At 36.5% G+C, this 12,039-nt stretch overlaps 2 protein-coding genes across 6 annotated transcripts in view; one reads left to right on the top strand and one right to left on the bottom strand.

Annotated features, from left to right (window-relative positions):
- The window catches only part of ylpm1 (YLP motif containing 1), a 31,222-nt gene extending 20,978 nt beyond the window's left edge, over positions 1 to 10,244 (top strand). For 3 of the 5 annotated variants that reach the window (XM_032585312.1, XM_032585311.1, XM_032585310.1), the window contains one exon: positions 558 to 1,245. Coding sequence is in view for 2 of the 5 variants with exons in the window: in XM_032585313.1 (XP_032441204.1) it covers positions 9,990 to 10,079 (90 nt within the window). In the remaining 3 variants the exon portion in view is untranslated. Of the gene's footprint in view, positions 1 to 557; positions 1,246 to 5,141; positions 5,434 to 9,989 lie in introns of those variants that run through there. The other 2 variants (XM_032585313.1, XM_032585314.1) reach the window with 2 other exon arrangements.
- An 86-nt stretch (positions 10,245 to 10,330) lies between these two features.
- Positions 10,331 to 11,948, bottom strand: LOC116734607 (prospero homeobox protein 2-like). The gene is made up of 2 exons (XM_032586094.1): positions 10,686 to 11,948; positions 10,331 to 10,531 (listed from the first exon to the last, which is right to left on the bottom strand). The coding sequence occupies exons 1-2, from the start codon at positions 11,946 to 11,948 to the stop codon at positions 10,412 to 10,414; spliced, it is 1,383 nt and encodes a 460-aa protein (XP_032441985.1). The 3' UTR covers positions 10,331 to 10,411.
- Positions 11,949 to 12,039: the final 91 nt, after the last annotated feature.

Below are 12,039 nucleotides of genomic sequence, written 5' to 3'. Positions count from 1 at the left end.
TTATGGACTTTATTTGTACTTATGGTATAGTTAGAGTATTTTATGCTGTGGGTTGCAGCAAATCTTCAATTTAAAGACAGTTGAGTTGTCTTGAAAGCTTGCTTTGGATGAAATGGCACAATCAGCTTAGTTTTACTGAAAAAGTGTAATATCTGTGGCCTTTAATGGTGTATTCAAATACAAACTAGCCACAGTTTTCAATAAAACGTTAAGCTTTTGGTGCATTATGGCTAAGTAGAAACACTTGTTTACAACGTTTGTCACTTCTTTTAAAAAATTCTCACATATTTGAAGGCTGTTAACACACAAGAATGAAATATTTTACCTTGTTCTATTTTGTATAAGCGTTTACTTACAAATTACCTTTCCTTTCAACTGATAGTTGTTTGGTTGATGGGGAGCAATTGTAATGTTAGATGCTAGATGTGAAGGTGTTATGCATTGAATCAAACATCTTTAAATTTATTGGTATGACAGATCTTGTTGTGTAAGTTTTTAACTTTTACTTTTTATTGTAAACAAGTTTATCATTAAATAACATTATTTGCTTTCCACAGGTGCCCAGAATGTGAAGAAGCTCCAGCTCCTTGGCAGTGAAACATTCATCAGTACAATATTCCCAACAATTATCAGTAGTTTTTGTCACTTCACTAATAATTATAAAGAACACATTTTTCCCTCTGGTATGAGTTGTAGTTTATCTGTGCTTATTTTGTTTAAGTATGCAGACATCTTTTACCTTTTTCTCTGTTTTCTACTTCATGTACTGTATACCTGTAACACTGTTTCTTAGTCAATGTGTTGTAGAGGAAAAATAAAAGATTCACAACATTATACACTAATAAGATTTGTCAGTGGGGTTTCATAATGATGCTTGGAGAATTAACTGTGTTGCTTTATGTTTGGCAAGACTTTTTGTTCAGTTTATTGCTAATCTACAATGATAGTCTTGTCTCTGTTCATTCATGAAGTCACAATCTCCAGACTAAGACTACTATCAACTGTACTCATTTCTTGTTCGTCTAGGTTTCCTGTTACACGAATTAATATTTTTGTAAATTGAACTTGTATATATTTTTATATAAACTGATCCAACATGGAAGTAGGTGTATTAATAAAGATGTTTAAGTCCCATCTCCTGTAACTGCCACCTGTAGAGTTCATTGGCGGTGCATGTTACAAGGTAGTGATGAAAATATTAAAGTAAAAAGGAGCCAATTTCTTTCAATAAACCGTTGACTTCTTATTTCTCATCCAGTGGTGTGAAAAAGTAACCCTCCCCATTACGTATTACTTCTGTTTATGTTTCTTTGTCGCACTTGAATGTTTCAGATCACCCAAAGTTTAATTAGACAATAACTTGAGTAAATAGTGTTTTTGAGTATGAATTGACCTGAACTTACACCATTTCGAATCAGTTACAAGTCTGACTTTGAGTAAACCACTCCAAAATATTAGTTTTGTTATTTAAGATATTTAAACTGGTGTTCTTTGGATCATCATTCTGCTGCATTATCAGAGTGTGCTTGAGTTTAAGGTCATAAACGTATGAAAAACATTCTCACCACTATTTCATGTTTTCTATATTTGTTGGTGATTGACTTAACTCCTATAGTCAGAAAAGGATCAGCAGCCTGTTCCTGACTAATGGATGCCAATAACTTTGGCTATGTGTTCTTGAATTTTTATTTAAATCAGGACATGTTACATTGCCTTATCAGACCTTTTTGCCCACTTTAAAATGCTTGCAATTTAAGTAATTTGTTTATTCTTAATTATTTTTTTACCCCTCCAGGGGGTCTTTTGTGGGCTCTAGTGTCCCTTATATGACAGTGGGCTGACAGGAAACGGGGAAGGAGAGGGGGGAAGACATGCGGCAAATACCGTCGGGTCCGGGAGTCGAACCCGCGACGGCCGCGTCGAGGACTCAAGGCCTCCAAATATGGGTCGCGCTAACCACTACGCCACCACGGCACGCCCTTTAATCTTAATTATTAGGTGTGTGTTTGGGACAAAGGAAATTGACTCTTATAATGGATTGTTGATTGAACAAGGGGCCAATTACTGTCGCACATAGGCCCAGGTTGTTTGAAAATATTTTTTTTCCCATAAATGAGATTGTAATTGAAAAAGATGATTAAAATTTTATTTACTGAGGGGAAAATATTGTTGGGTTATGTTAATCCAATATTAAAGCTTCAAAATATAGGTGTCAAGAAGGGAAGAACAAGAAATAAGGGGGTAAATTGTCTTTGGAATTATCTTTGGTGGTGTTTAAAATTGACCTTTTTAAAAAACTCAAGAGCAATAGTAACTCAGATTATTGCATTATGTTTTATTACTGTTTCGTTTTCTGACTTTAACATTCTATTTTTGGGAAGAAAAAAAGGCACAATTGTTTGCATGATTTTTGTTCATTTATATGCAATGTAACTTTTTACGTATCTTAAATTTTTATGTGAAAAGTTTTGTTACCGGCTTATTGTGACAATTGTAGTCACCAAGAATTTTATTCCAGTTAAACTTAAATGTTTACTGACAACAGAAAGATGGACAAATATGCACTATGTAGACATGTGCTTTTGAACACACATTTACCTTCAACCTCTGGAAAATTCTTTGTACATTTGGTGCCACTGCTGAACAATAGTTTCCACAATTTTGCCTAGGGCTCTGTCCTTCTGCAGATGACTTTTAGCATTGTATACCACCTTCTTGAGCTTCTACTAGTCATTATGTCCTAAGGTAGTTGTTTCAACTGAACTGGTTTACCTTTTTTACAGCAAAAGAGTCACAAGAAATAGCAATGTCATTAACATTTCAGGGGTACTGTTTGAACCGTAACATATTGTATTTTTGCACGTTTGTGATCATGATGTGGTGAAACCGTGATCTACACAGATTGGTGTTTTCCTTTTTTTCCTGTCTTGTTATAGTCTTAATAGGTCATGAATGCTAACACCCAAATAACAGATATCCAAACAATACTGCAAACAGAATGGTTTAATACATTATCTTATAATCTCCATATTGAAAAATTTATTTACTTGTAGTAATTCAATTTATTAATCAAATTTATACTTTTATTATTTAAGAAAATTCTACACTGCCTGGCCAAAACAAAAGTTGCCAAACTAAGTAATTACAGTTGAGCCTCCTGTTGGATAATTAGTTCATGGTCACTTATCTCTTATGGTAACATGTTATTTAACCCCTAACGATGCAATCAGTAGCTTCTCATTTCTTAAACAACCATGTCGAAAGATGCATCCCGTGGTTGTGGAAAAGATGTTGGTCTGTTTAAGAAAGGGGAAATCACCGACACCAAGCAGAGAAAACATCTAGTGAGATTGGAGAAACTACTAAAAATGGGTTAAAAACTGTTAAATGCAAGTAAAAACATTTCTATGCGCACAATGCAAAGGGAATCCATTCGATTGGGACTCAACAGCTGTGTAGCCATAAGAAAACCATTAATCATTGAAGCTAACTGGAGATAAAAGGCTTAAATTTGCAAGGAGCAAAAAAAAAAAAATTACTCTGGACCAATGGAAGAAGATCATGTAGTCTGAAGGGCCCAGATTTACCCTATTCCAGAGTGATGGGCATATCAGGGTAAGAAGAGAGGCAGATGAAGTGATGCACTCAACATGCCTAGTGTCTACTGCACAAGCCTCTGGGGACAGCCCTGTGCTCCAAAGTTGGTCAGATTTAGGTTCACAACTTTATGAGGTCAGATGACTACCTGAAGATGCCGAATAGGTAATTTAGTCAATGAAGCTTTTCCTCCCTGATGTCATCTTGAAATATACTTTTGCCAACGATTCATTAGACTAACTGTGAAAGTCATTCAGGGAACATGGGACATCATTTTCACAAATGGATTGGCCGCCATGCATTTAAGACCTTAATCCCATTGAGAATCCTGGGAATATGCTGGTTTTGAGAGGCGGTCGTACTCTCCCATCATCAAAACAAGATCTTGGTGAAAAGATAATACAAAAATGAATGGAAATAAATTGTGATACAGCAGCGGCTTATCAAAACAATGCTGGAGCAAATGTGTTTTGTAATCAAAGCTAAAGGTTTCCAACAAAATATCAGACTTTTTTTTGGCCAGGCAGTGTTTGCTTTAGTGTCGTTTGCCAACTTCCATATTCTTAGCGTACAAATATGGAAAACTGAAATTCAGTTTAGTGTGAACACATGTGAATTCCTTTTGGGAGGTGAAATCACCATCTTCATAAGGCTTTTCGAAAGAAGCGGGCTTGAAGTGCCCTAAAATGTCCTGTTAGGTGGTCGCTCTGATTTTGGACCAACACCAGCAGATGACATGACACCCAAAGTCATCACAGACTGGAAACGGAACATTGGATCTGAAGCAACTTCAATTATATTGCTCTTCACTTCTCCTCCAGACTCTGGGACCTTGATTTCTAAATTAGCACATTTTCATTCAGTCCACTGGACAACAGTCCTGCACTTTTTCTTCTTAGCCCAGGTAAGATTCTTCTGATGTCTGAGTTTCAGGAGTGGTTTAGCACAAAGACTGGAATAGTCGTAGATCATTATTTTGAATATATATATTTGGTGGCTCTTGAAGAACCAACTCTGGACTCTCTATATCTTGTGAATCTCCCCCAAACTCTTGAAAGATCCTTTGCGTCACAGTTCTCTTAAAAACTAAAGTTACCCCTGTTACTTCTGCGCTTTTTTTTCCTACCACACTTTCATTCAGCTCACCTTTCCATTAATATGCCTTGAAACGGCTTTGTGAACAATCAACTTCTGTGGCATTGACCTTTTGACCAACACTGACTGTATGCTTGACGACTTGTCAAGTCTGCTGACTTAAAGAGGTCATAACATTTCTCTTGCTGAAATCTTGAAAGTAGAAACCCTTTTGTGGTAATACTGGAATTTGAGATACGACTTTACCATTTGTTACATCTACTGGGTTGGTTGCCAGAAAACAGGTCAGGTCGTTTAGTGCTTCTTAGAAAGGATGTAAGAAGGAGGCCCCACTTTCTTTCAGCATGGGTAGATACATTTATTGTATGAAATTTATTAACATGTAATGGAAAAAAAAAAGACACTGGTGTTATCAACATTTTTCTTTTCCATGTTTAAACTCTTCGAAGACTGAAGGAAACCCAGGGTTTGAATTTTCCCACTCTGGATTTTAATCTGGATTCGTCTGCCTGGATTCCCTGAAGCTAGAAGAGCAAAGAGGATTTATCCTCCTGGAGACATTTTGCCTGAGTACCGACAGAACAAATCAAGCATGATGAACTTATGGTAAGTATGGGAAGTAATTGTGCTAGATGTAATTATGTGGAAAAATGTATAGATCGAGTAAGTTTTGAAATTGTATTTATCTAAATAAAATGTACTTTATATGTTAAATATTAAATATTTTTTCTCTCCGGTGTGGACCTTGTTTTGTGTGCATTTTGGAAAAAGTTCTTCACAAATCTGGAATTTCTTCATTTTTTGCATTTTTTATGCAACTTAAAGACATTCAAAACTAACATGTTAAATAGTTCCTTTTAATACAGAAAACATTTAAGATCACTCACTGAGTTAACGTTAGTAGCTTTTTTTGTAGAGTGGTAAAAAGTTGAAGCTACAAAATCAACCATTACTCTTCCTTGTTCCGACATCCATATTACTAACCATCCATATATTTACCTTTCTTTTCCCATTTAAAACAAAATTACTCGGTAAGTCCACGCTGTGGCACAAGATGCCTTTTTGGCTGGCGTTCATCCAAAGTGATATTTAAATTCAGGTGGAACGTCACTGTCCAGCTTGCAGATCACCTTGTAGATTGTCTTCTTCCAGGACGGGTCACGATCCTTGCCCATTGAAATTGCAATGTAAAACTCTCTCAGTGTAATCTCAGCCACTTCAAGGAATCGGTCAGGTACCTAACAATGCATGCGAGAAACATTGGAGTCAAACAATTTTCTCAGTTGTTGGCTCTAAAAAAAACTTGCGTAAATAAACATGATGCTCTTAGGCATATTCTGGTCTTGTTTATGAAGGTAAGTAAAGACTTAGTGAAGCGATATAAAACAAACCAGCTGGAGTTCAAACCCAGTATCTACTGAACACAGCAGCACATTTTAATTCATTCCACTGGACAACAGTCCACTTTTTCTGCACTTTTTCTTCTTAGCCCAGGAAATAATTTCCTGAAATAATTCTTGAAGTAAAGAAATAATTTCCATAATTTCTTTACCTCTTGCATGCAAATTGCAGCTAGTTTAAAATTTGTATACTTCAGGTCTACCAGCATTATAAAAGCATTAGTTATTTTCTATGCTCCATTATAAGATTCTTCAACGTGAGATCAGATAGTTTTATCATAAACTCTACCAGAGGAAGGCCACCTTACCGTAAACCTACCTTTGAAATAACTTTTTTTTTTTCCAACTCAGTTGAAAAAAATAAATGACAAAAATGTAAGACATTTTTGACTAAATGTAACTAGTTAAAAGAAAATGTTTAAATTTTCATTTGTTTTATTAATTGCACATTTATAATGCATTTCTAATAAACCACAAATCAATTTCTAATTTGATACAAAGTGTGGTTTTCCACAATGAGCGCAGTGTATCTGCTTGGCTGGTCCTGTGTCCAAAATAATTGATTGCATTTGTTGTTTTAGATTATTTGGTACTTTAAGTTTCAAAGTGAATTCCAAAAAATGACTAGACTTACTGAAATATGATTCTGTGCTATAGTTTATTCTTTGACGTCCTAATTGATCATGTAAACATGAAACCTCATCCAATTCCCACAGCTGAACATTGTTGAGCTGTGGAAGAGTTTATCCCTCATTTTATAACTATGAAAGCATTTACATGTTTTACTTGTATGTCAAATATTTTCTGGAGTTTTCTTCCTCTCTAAACTCAAAAGTTATTTGTGCATCAAAGTTGTGGACGAACGGCTTCTTAACAGTACAGGATCTCTGTTACAGCGATGCATTTAGTAATAATGCTGTTTGAATCATTCCTTTCCTTTGTACCTGCCAGGTTTGCACTTAACCAAATGCTTTTTATAATGAAACGCAACCTAAATTTTAATTTTGTTAAATCTGTACAGTGTCTGCCGATGTATGAGATCTATGCTGTAATGCAGTGGTGCCCAAAGTGCGGCCTGAGGGCCTTTTTTGCCCCACAAGCTGATTTTGTGTAGTCCCTGACCACAATTCAAGACCAGTACATATTTTACACTCCAGCAAACTTGCTTCTATTTACTAGACCTACATTTGCAGTGACATATTGAAATCTTAAGATGAAAAATGTTAGGAGCAACATTTGGCTAAATAACCAAAATATTACTGTCTCTGTAATGAATAAAATAAAAACCAGTGAAGACACCGAGCCAACATTTAGACTGCATGCATTTTTAAAAATATGCTGTAAAACCCTGATGAATCCAGGATCCACAGTTTACATATTTGTAAATCACCTTTAATAGTAAAGCATCTTCATTTTTTTGGACTTTGAGCAGTTGAGGATTTTGACTCACGGCAAAATGTTTGGACACCACCGCTTTAATATTTTTACATAAGTGTCCTAAGGCCATCTTTAAATTTTTAAAGGTAGTATGGTTAATATACTCACTGTGCTCACTGCTCTACATTTTTATAGTGTGTTTACAAATGCTTCCTAGGTTTTTAGCAGGAATATTCTGAATTATTGTTTTTTTTTGTTTGTTTTTTAAAAAAAATGCGTTTTCAACTGCAAAATTTGTTTTCTATGTAAATTCATCATCTTAGATGGATGCACATTATTCTACAATTGTTTATTCCTTAGCCTTATCTCTGAAGCTTCAGAAGTGTTTTCAAGGCTGTAGTGTATTACTGATGTAAAGAAAACTGAAAGGTATTCTCATCAAACCCAGGCACCAAAAAGGACAAAAAAAATATTTTTTCTGTCTTTTTCTAATTTGAATCTTAACTGTTTTCTCAGTCTGCATGAGCAAGTTCTGGAGGTAATGGTAAACATGTAAACCGCCTTCATAGCTGTTCCAGCTATCTGAATATTTCCGTATAAGAGACTTCTGGCCAACTGAAATATCTAGAGGCCAATTACATGAAACAAGAAACTCTGACATTGCAGAAAGTAATCTAAAGTATTTACATTTACAGTTTTAACACTCAGACCTGAATCATGGGATACAGAAATTTATTACATTTGTTTTCACCACAAAACTCTAAATTAGACACATCTTTGACTAAAGAAAAACAAACTATTCTCGCATCTAAAAAAAAATTACCTTAAAAGGATAGTTAAGATTCATTAAAATAAGTTTGACCTAGAATAATCAATTCATAGCAGAATGAAATTGCTTTTCAGCTGCAGGATAGAGAAGTGCCAAGACAAACAAAGTGGACACTTGCCTGTTTTCAACCAACTCCAATCAGACAATTTCTCTCCTGTCATGAACTGGGGTTAAGAAACCGCATATTTGGTCGTCTCCCTGCTTCAGTATATAACCACAATGGCTTTTAAATGTTGTAAAACCTCTGAGCAATAACCACTGGGCTCGGGTATCTTTCGGTTCAAGCAACTAACCCATATTAGACGATTCAGTGAGTTCTCATATAAACTGAGCAAACGACCCATTTGGACAAACTTTAGTGGCAGTAATAAAGGCGACTGGCACAATGATCAGATTGCGCTCCTTTTGATGATATAAAATGTATGATGGCACCATGATGTAACTTTAGATTTTTTTAGCGCCACTATATAGACATAAATTTTCTTCTTTATGTCTATATATGCCCCATTAAGCTATAATCTACCTGAGCCTCCCTTTACAGAAACATATTCTCTTTTGTGCCATTTCATAGACGCCCGGATGTTCCTGGATACATTTAGATGACAAAGAGCTAAATTCTCAAATCAGGAAAACAAGTTGTGCCCCAAACTAATGACCTATTGTTTATTTTCATCTCTCTTCATGAAGAATTCGGTAACTATATGCCATCTTGTATAAGAAAAGATGGTTGTAATCATGTGATGCTGGTTTACAGAATTTCCTCTAAAGTAAAAAAGCCAATTTTACTGTTTTTGTTTTTTTTATCCATGTTTCATCACCTAGAATTAAACATGTTTATCACATGGAACATCCTTCACTGTGCAGATTTTTTAAAACATGTTTTTATACTTGTTTAAGCAAATAAAAATGAGGTAAATTTAGTAGTTAATTTGATAGTTGACAGTTAAATTCTTATTTTGCAAGATATAATTCATCAGGGCATCAGGTCTGTTGTATCGTGTAGAGGAGGTGCTTGCCTAAGTCACAGTGCCTGATTGAATTATCATCATTTACAGGTCATAGCCTCTTAAATGATCGCTTCCCTTTACAGATGCCATGCAGACTTTTGGGCATGTCACAAGCAACAAACAAACTTCTTGAATACCAATACAATATCAGATCTCTGATCAAATCTGACATTGTAGTTGCAACTTTTTTACTAATTTAAAAGTCAGATTATTGCTAGTGTTCTTTCTTTCCTCTTGTAATGGGATACTATTGCCTAAATGTCGCAAAAATGTAAACTACACTATAATTTATTATTATACAATTACTAATTGTTGCAGTTGTTATTGTAGTTTTTAAATCTGTATAGTTAGGACTGTGATGAATCCGAACAGAGAAAAATACAAACTAACATAGAATTTATAAACTCAATGTGAAAAATTTGTGCCTCTATAAATAAAATAAGACTTCTAAGAAATCCAGCTGAATATTAAGTAAAAATGTATTTAAATTCTAACAAATGAGGGGGGAAATGTTAAAACATGAATCTCTGCTCCTTAATTAGATTTTTTTTTTAAACATTTTTAGCTTACTATTACTAATTTCTCTTGTCTTGGAGGGTCATAGGATCATCCTCACCTGGAAGTCGTTGGCTTTGTTGTAGTGCATGTTTAGAGCTCTGAAAAGTTCTGATTCTCTGCTTACAGTCAGATTCCTCACATCGGCCGCCCCCTCCAGGAGAGCGCTCCGGGCAAACTTCTCCATCTGGATGTAGTAAAACTCCCGGAAGTTGCTGAACCATTTGATGAGCTGGGAGGTGATGCAGCGTGTGAACTGTGGACGACACACGCACCAGGTAAGTAAAATAATGAAACATGACCATGTGTAACTGGAAACTTGATTGTGAATATTTTAGATGTAAAAAAAAATGTTTAATTAAATAAAATGATGCAACTATTTTACCATGTTGTTGTCTGTTGTTTTTGTTTTATGTTATTCAGGATATTTTATAAGTTATAAATCTCAAGGTTCATAATGTGATTGAAACATGTGTGAAAACATGACACTTGAAGCAAAATGTCAAGTTTTTTTAGGGTTTACAAGTTTTCTACAACTTTCTTTTTGGAGATTATGAGGTTTTACTCACCTGCACATCATGGAAGCACATCCTCAGCACCACTGAGCTCGGATAGCGAGTGTAGAAGAACATGAGCTTTGCTTTCTTCAGGTGGTTTGTTGTCAGACACTCCTGAAATACATCATTGTTAAGGAAGAAATCCACAGATCTAAGTCAAAATTATCTTAAGTTGTCGTGTGGTTTTCTTTAGACTAAAATAAGGAGCATTTATAAATATAAGGTAACCATAACAGATCTAAGTGACTAATGAGCGTCTGAAGGATACGTTCAACATGTAGAGATTATTTTTCTCGAAGCAATCTGGTTCTAACTTCACATGTGGGAGCTGCAGGTTTTCAAGAATCACCTGATCCACCGGCGCGGTGTGTGTGTGAGGGCTTCTCACAGATCTGGAGGTGACCTTTGATTTCACTTTGACCAAATTCCAACACGTGTCCAATCTTGGCTCACCACTTTCAGAGCATCCATCTGTTAAACATTTAAAACCGTGCCGTTGATGGTGTGTGATGTTGTTTTGCTCTGATGCTTGTTCGGGCTCACTGCTGAAGAAGAGGGGAGATTTGGGGGTAAGAGGAACCGCTGACGTAGAATGGAGGATGAAGTCTTGCGGCCGTTCCAGTTCTGGCTTTTGGACCACCAGAGACAGAGCTTCTGTTTGGACATCTGGGAGCAGAACCTCTGCTGTCCCACATCTTAATTTATTCTCCATGCTCTCTGAGAACTGAGGAGGGAGAGTAGTTTCTGAATTCTCCATCTCAGTTGGGGTCTGTGTAAGCGGCATGCTTTTGAAAATGGAGTCCACACTCCTGCTCACAGCTCGGCTCAGCTCGTGCTTTAAAATATCTGCCATCAGCTTTACCCGATCCGGTTTGGAGCTGAAGTGGCCTAGCGCCACCTTCTTCCATTCTTGATGAGTTTTACCTGGGCTGCTTTCAGATTCGCTGCAGGATTTAGAAAGTGCCTCATCTGTAGATGCTTCAGATGAAACGCTCCATCTGGGAAACTTCTCATCTTTGCAGATGGGATCGAACTTCGTCCTAACCTCTCTGAGGTGCTGATGGCTTTCGCTCAGGCTTTCAGTTCCACTCGTTTCCATGTGTTTCTGATGTAAAGCCGACACTTCAACCCTTTCTTCTTCCTCTCGCACGCAGCCGGTCTCCTCGTGCTGATTTGGCATCACATCTGTGCAGGTTATACCTTTGATGATGTTCTCAACTCTGGCACGCTTGGCTTGATGGCCGCTGTTGAGGCTCCAGTCGTAATGACTGTAAGAATCAGGAGACAAAGGTGTTCTTGTGCTCCCTGTGGACAGATTATACTCCACTGGGATGGAACACGATAAACCCGAAGCAGTGTTTTCAATCCTGTGAATCAGTCCCTTAATGTTCTTGCTGTCCTTGTGTGAGGTGTAAAAACCACCTAAATTTGATGGCGGTGGGTCGGGGTGACTGGGGGGCAGATGCTCTGCAGTGCAGCCGGCCAGGCAGACGTCGCTGGAAGAATACATACCTTTGCTCCAGAAACTCATGCTTCACAGCCTGAAAAGAGTGACAAATATGATCATTAACAATGTGACGCTTCATTATGAATATAAGCATTTTTATTCGTCATACCCACCG

The sequence above is a fragment of the Xiphophorus hellerii genome, chromosome 15 (assembly GCF_003331165.1).
Source record: "Xiphophorus hellerii strain 12219 chromosome 15, Xiphophorus_hellerii-4.1, whole genome shotgun sequence".
NCBI lineage: Eukaryota > Metazoa > Chordata > Actinopteri > Cyprinodontiformes > Poeciliidae > Xiphophorus > Xiphophorus hellerii.
This window is presented reverse-complemented; position numbering and strand designations above follow the sequence as displayed.

What these genes read in the sequence shown, in the direction of transcription:
- LOC116734607 (XM_032586094.1), bottom strand. Translation starts at nt 11,948, where the DNA reads ATGAGTTTCTGGAGCAAAGGTATGTATTCTTCCAGCGACGTCTGCCTG. An exon ending in ATAATCTCTACATGTTGAAC is followed by an intron (nt 10,532 to 10,685) that starts GTATCCTTCAGA and finishes GATGTATTTCAG; the next exon opens with GAGTGTCTGACAACAAACCA.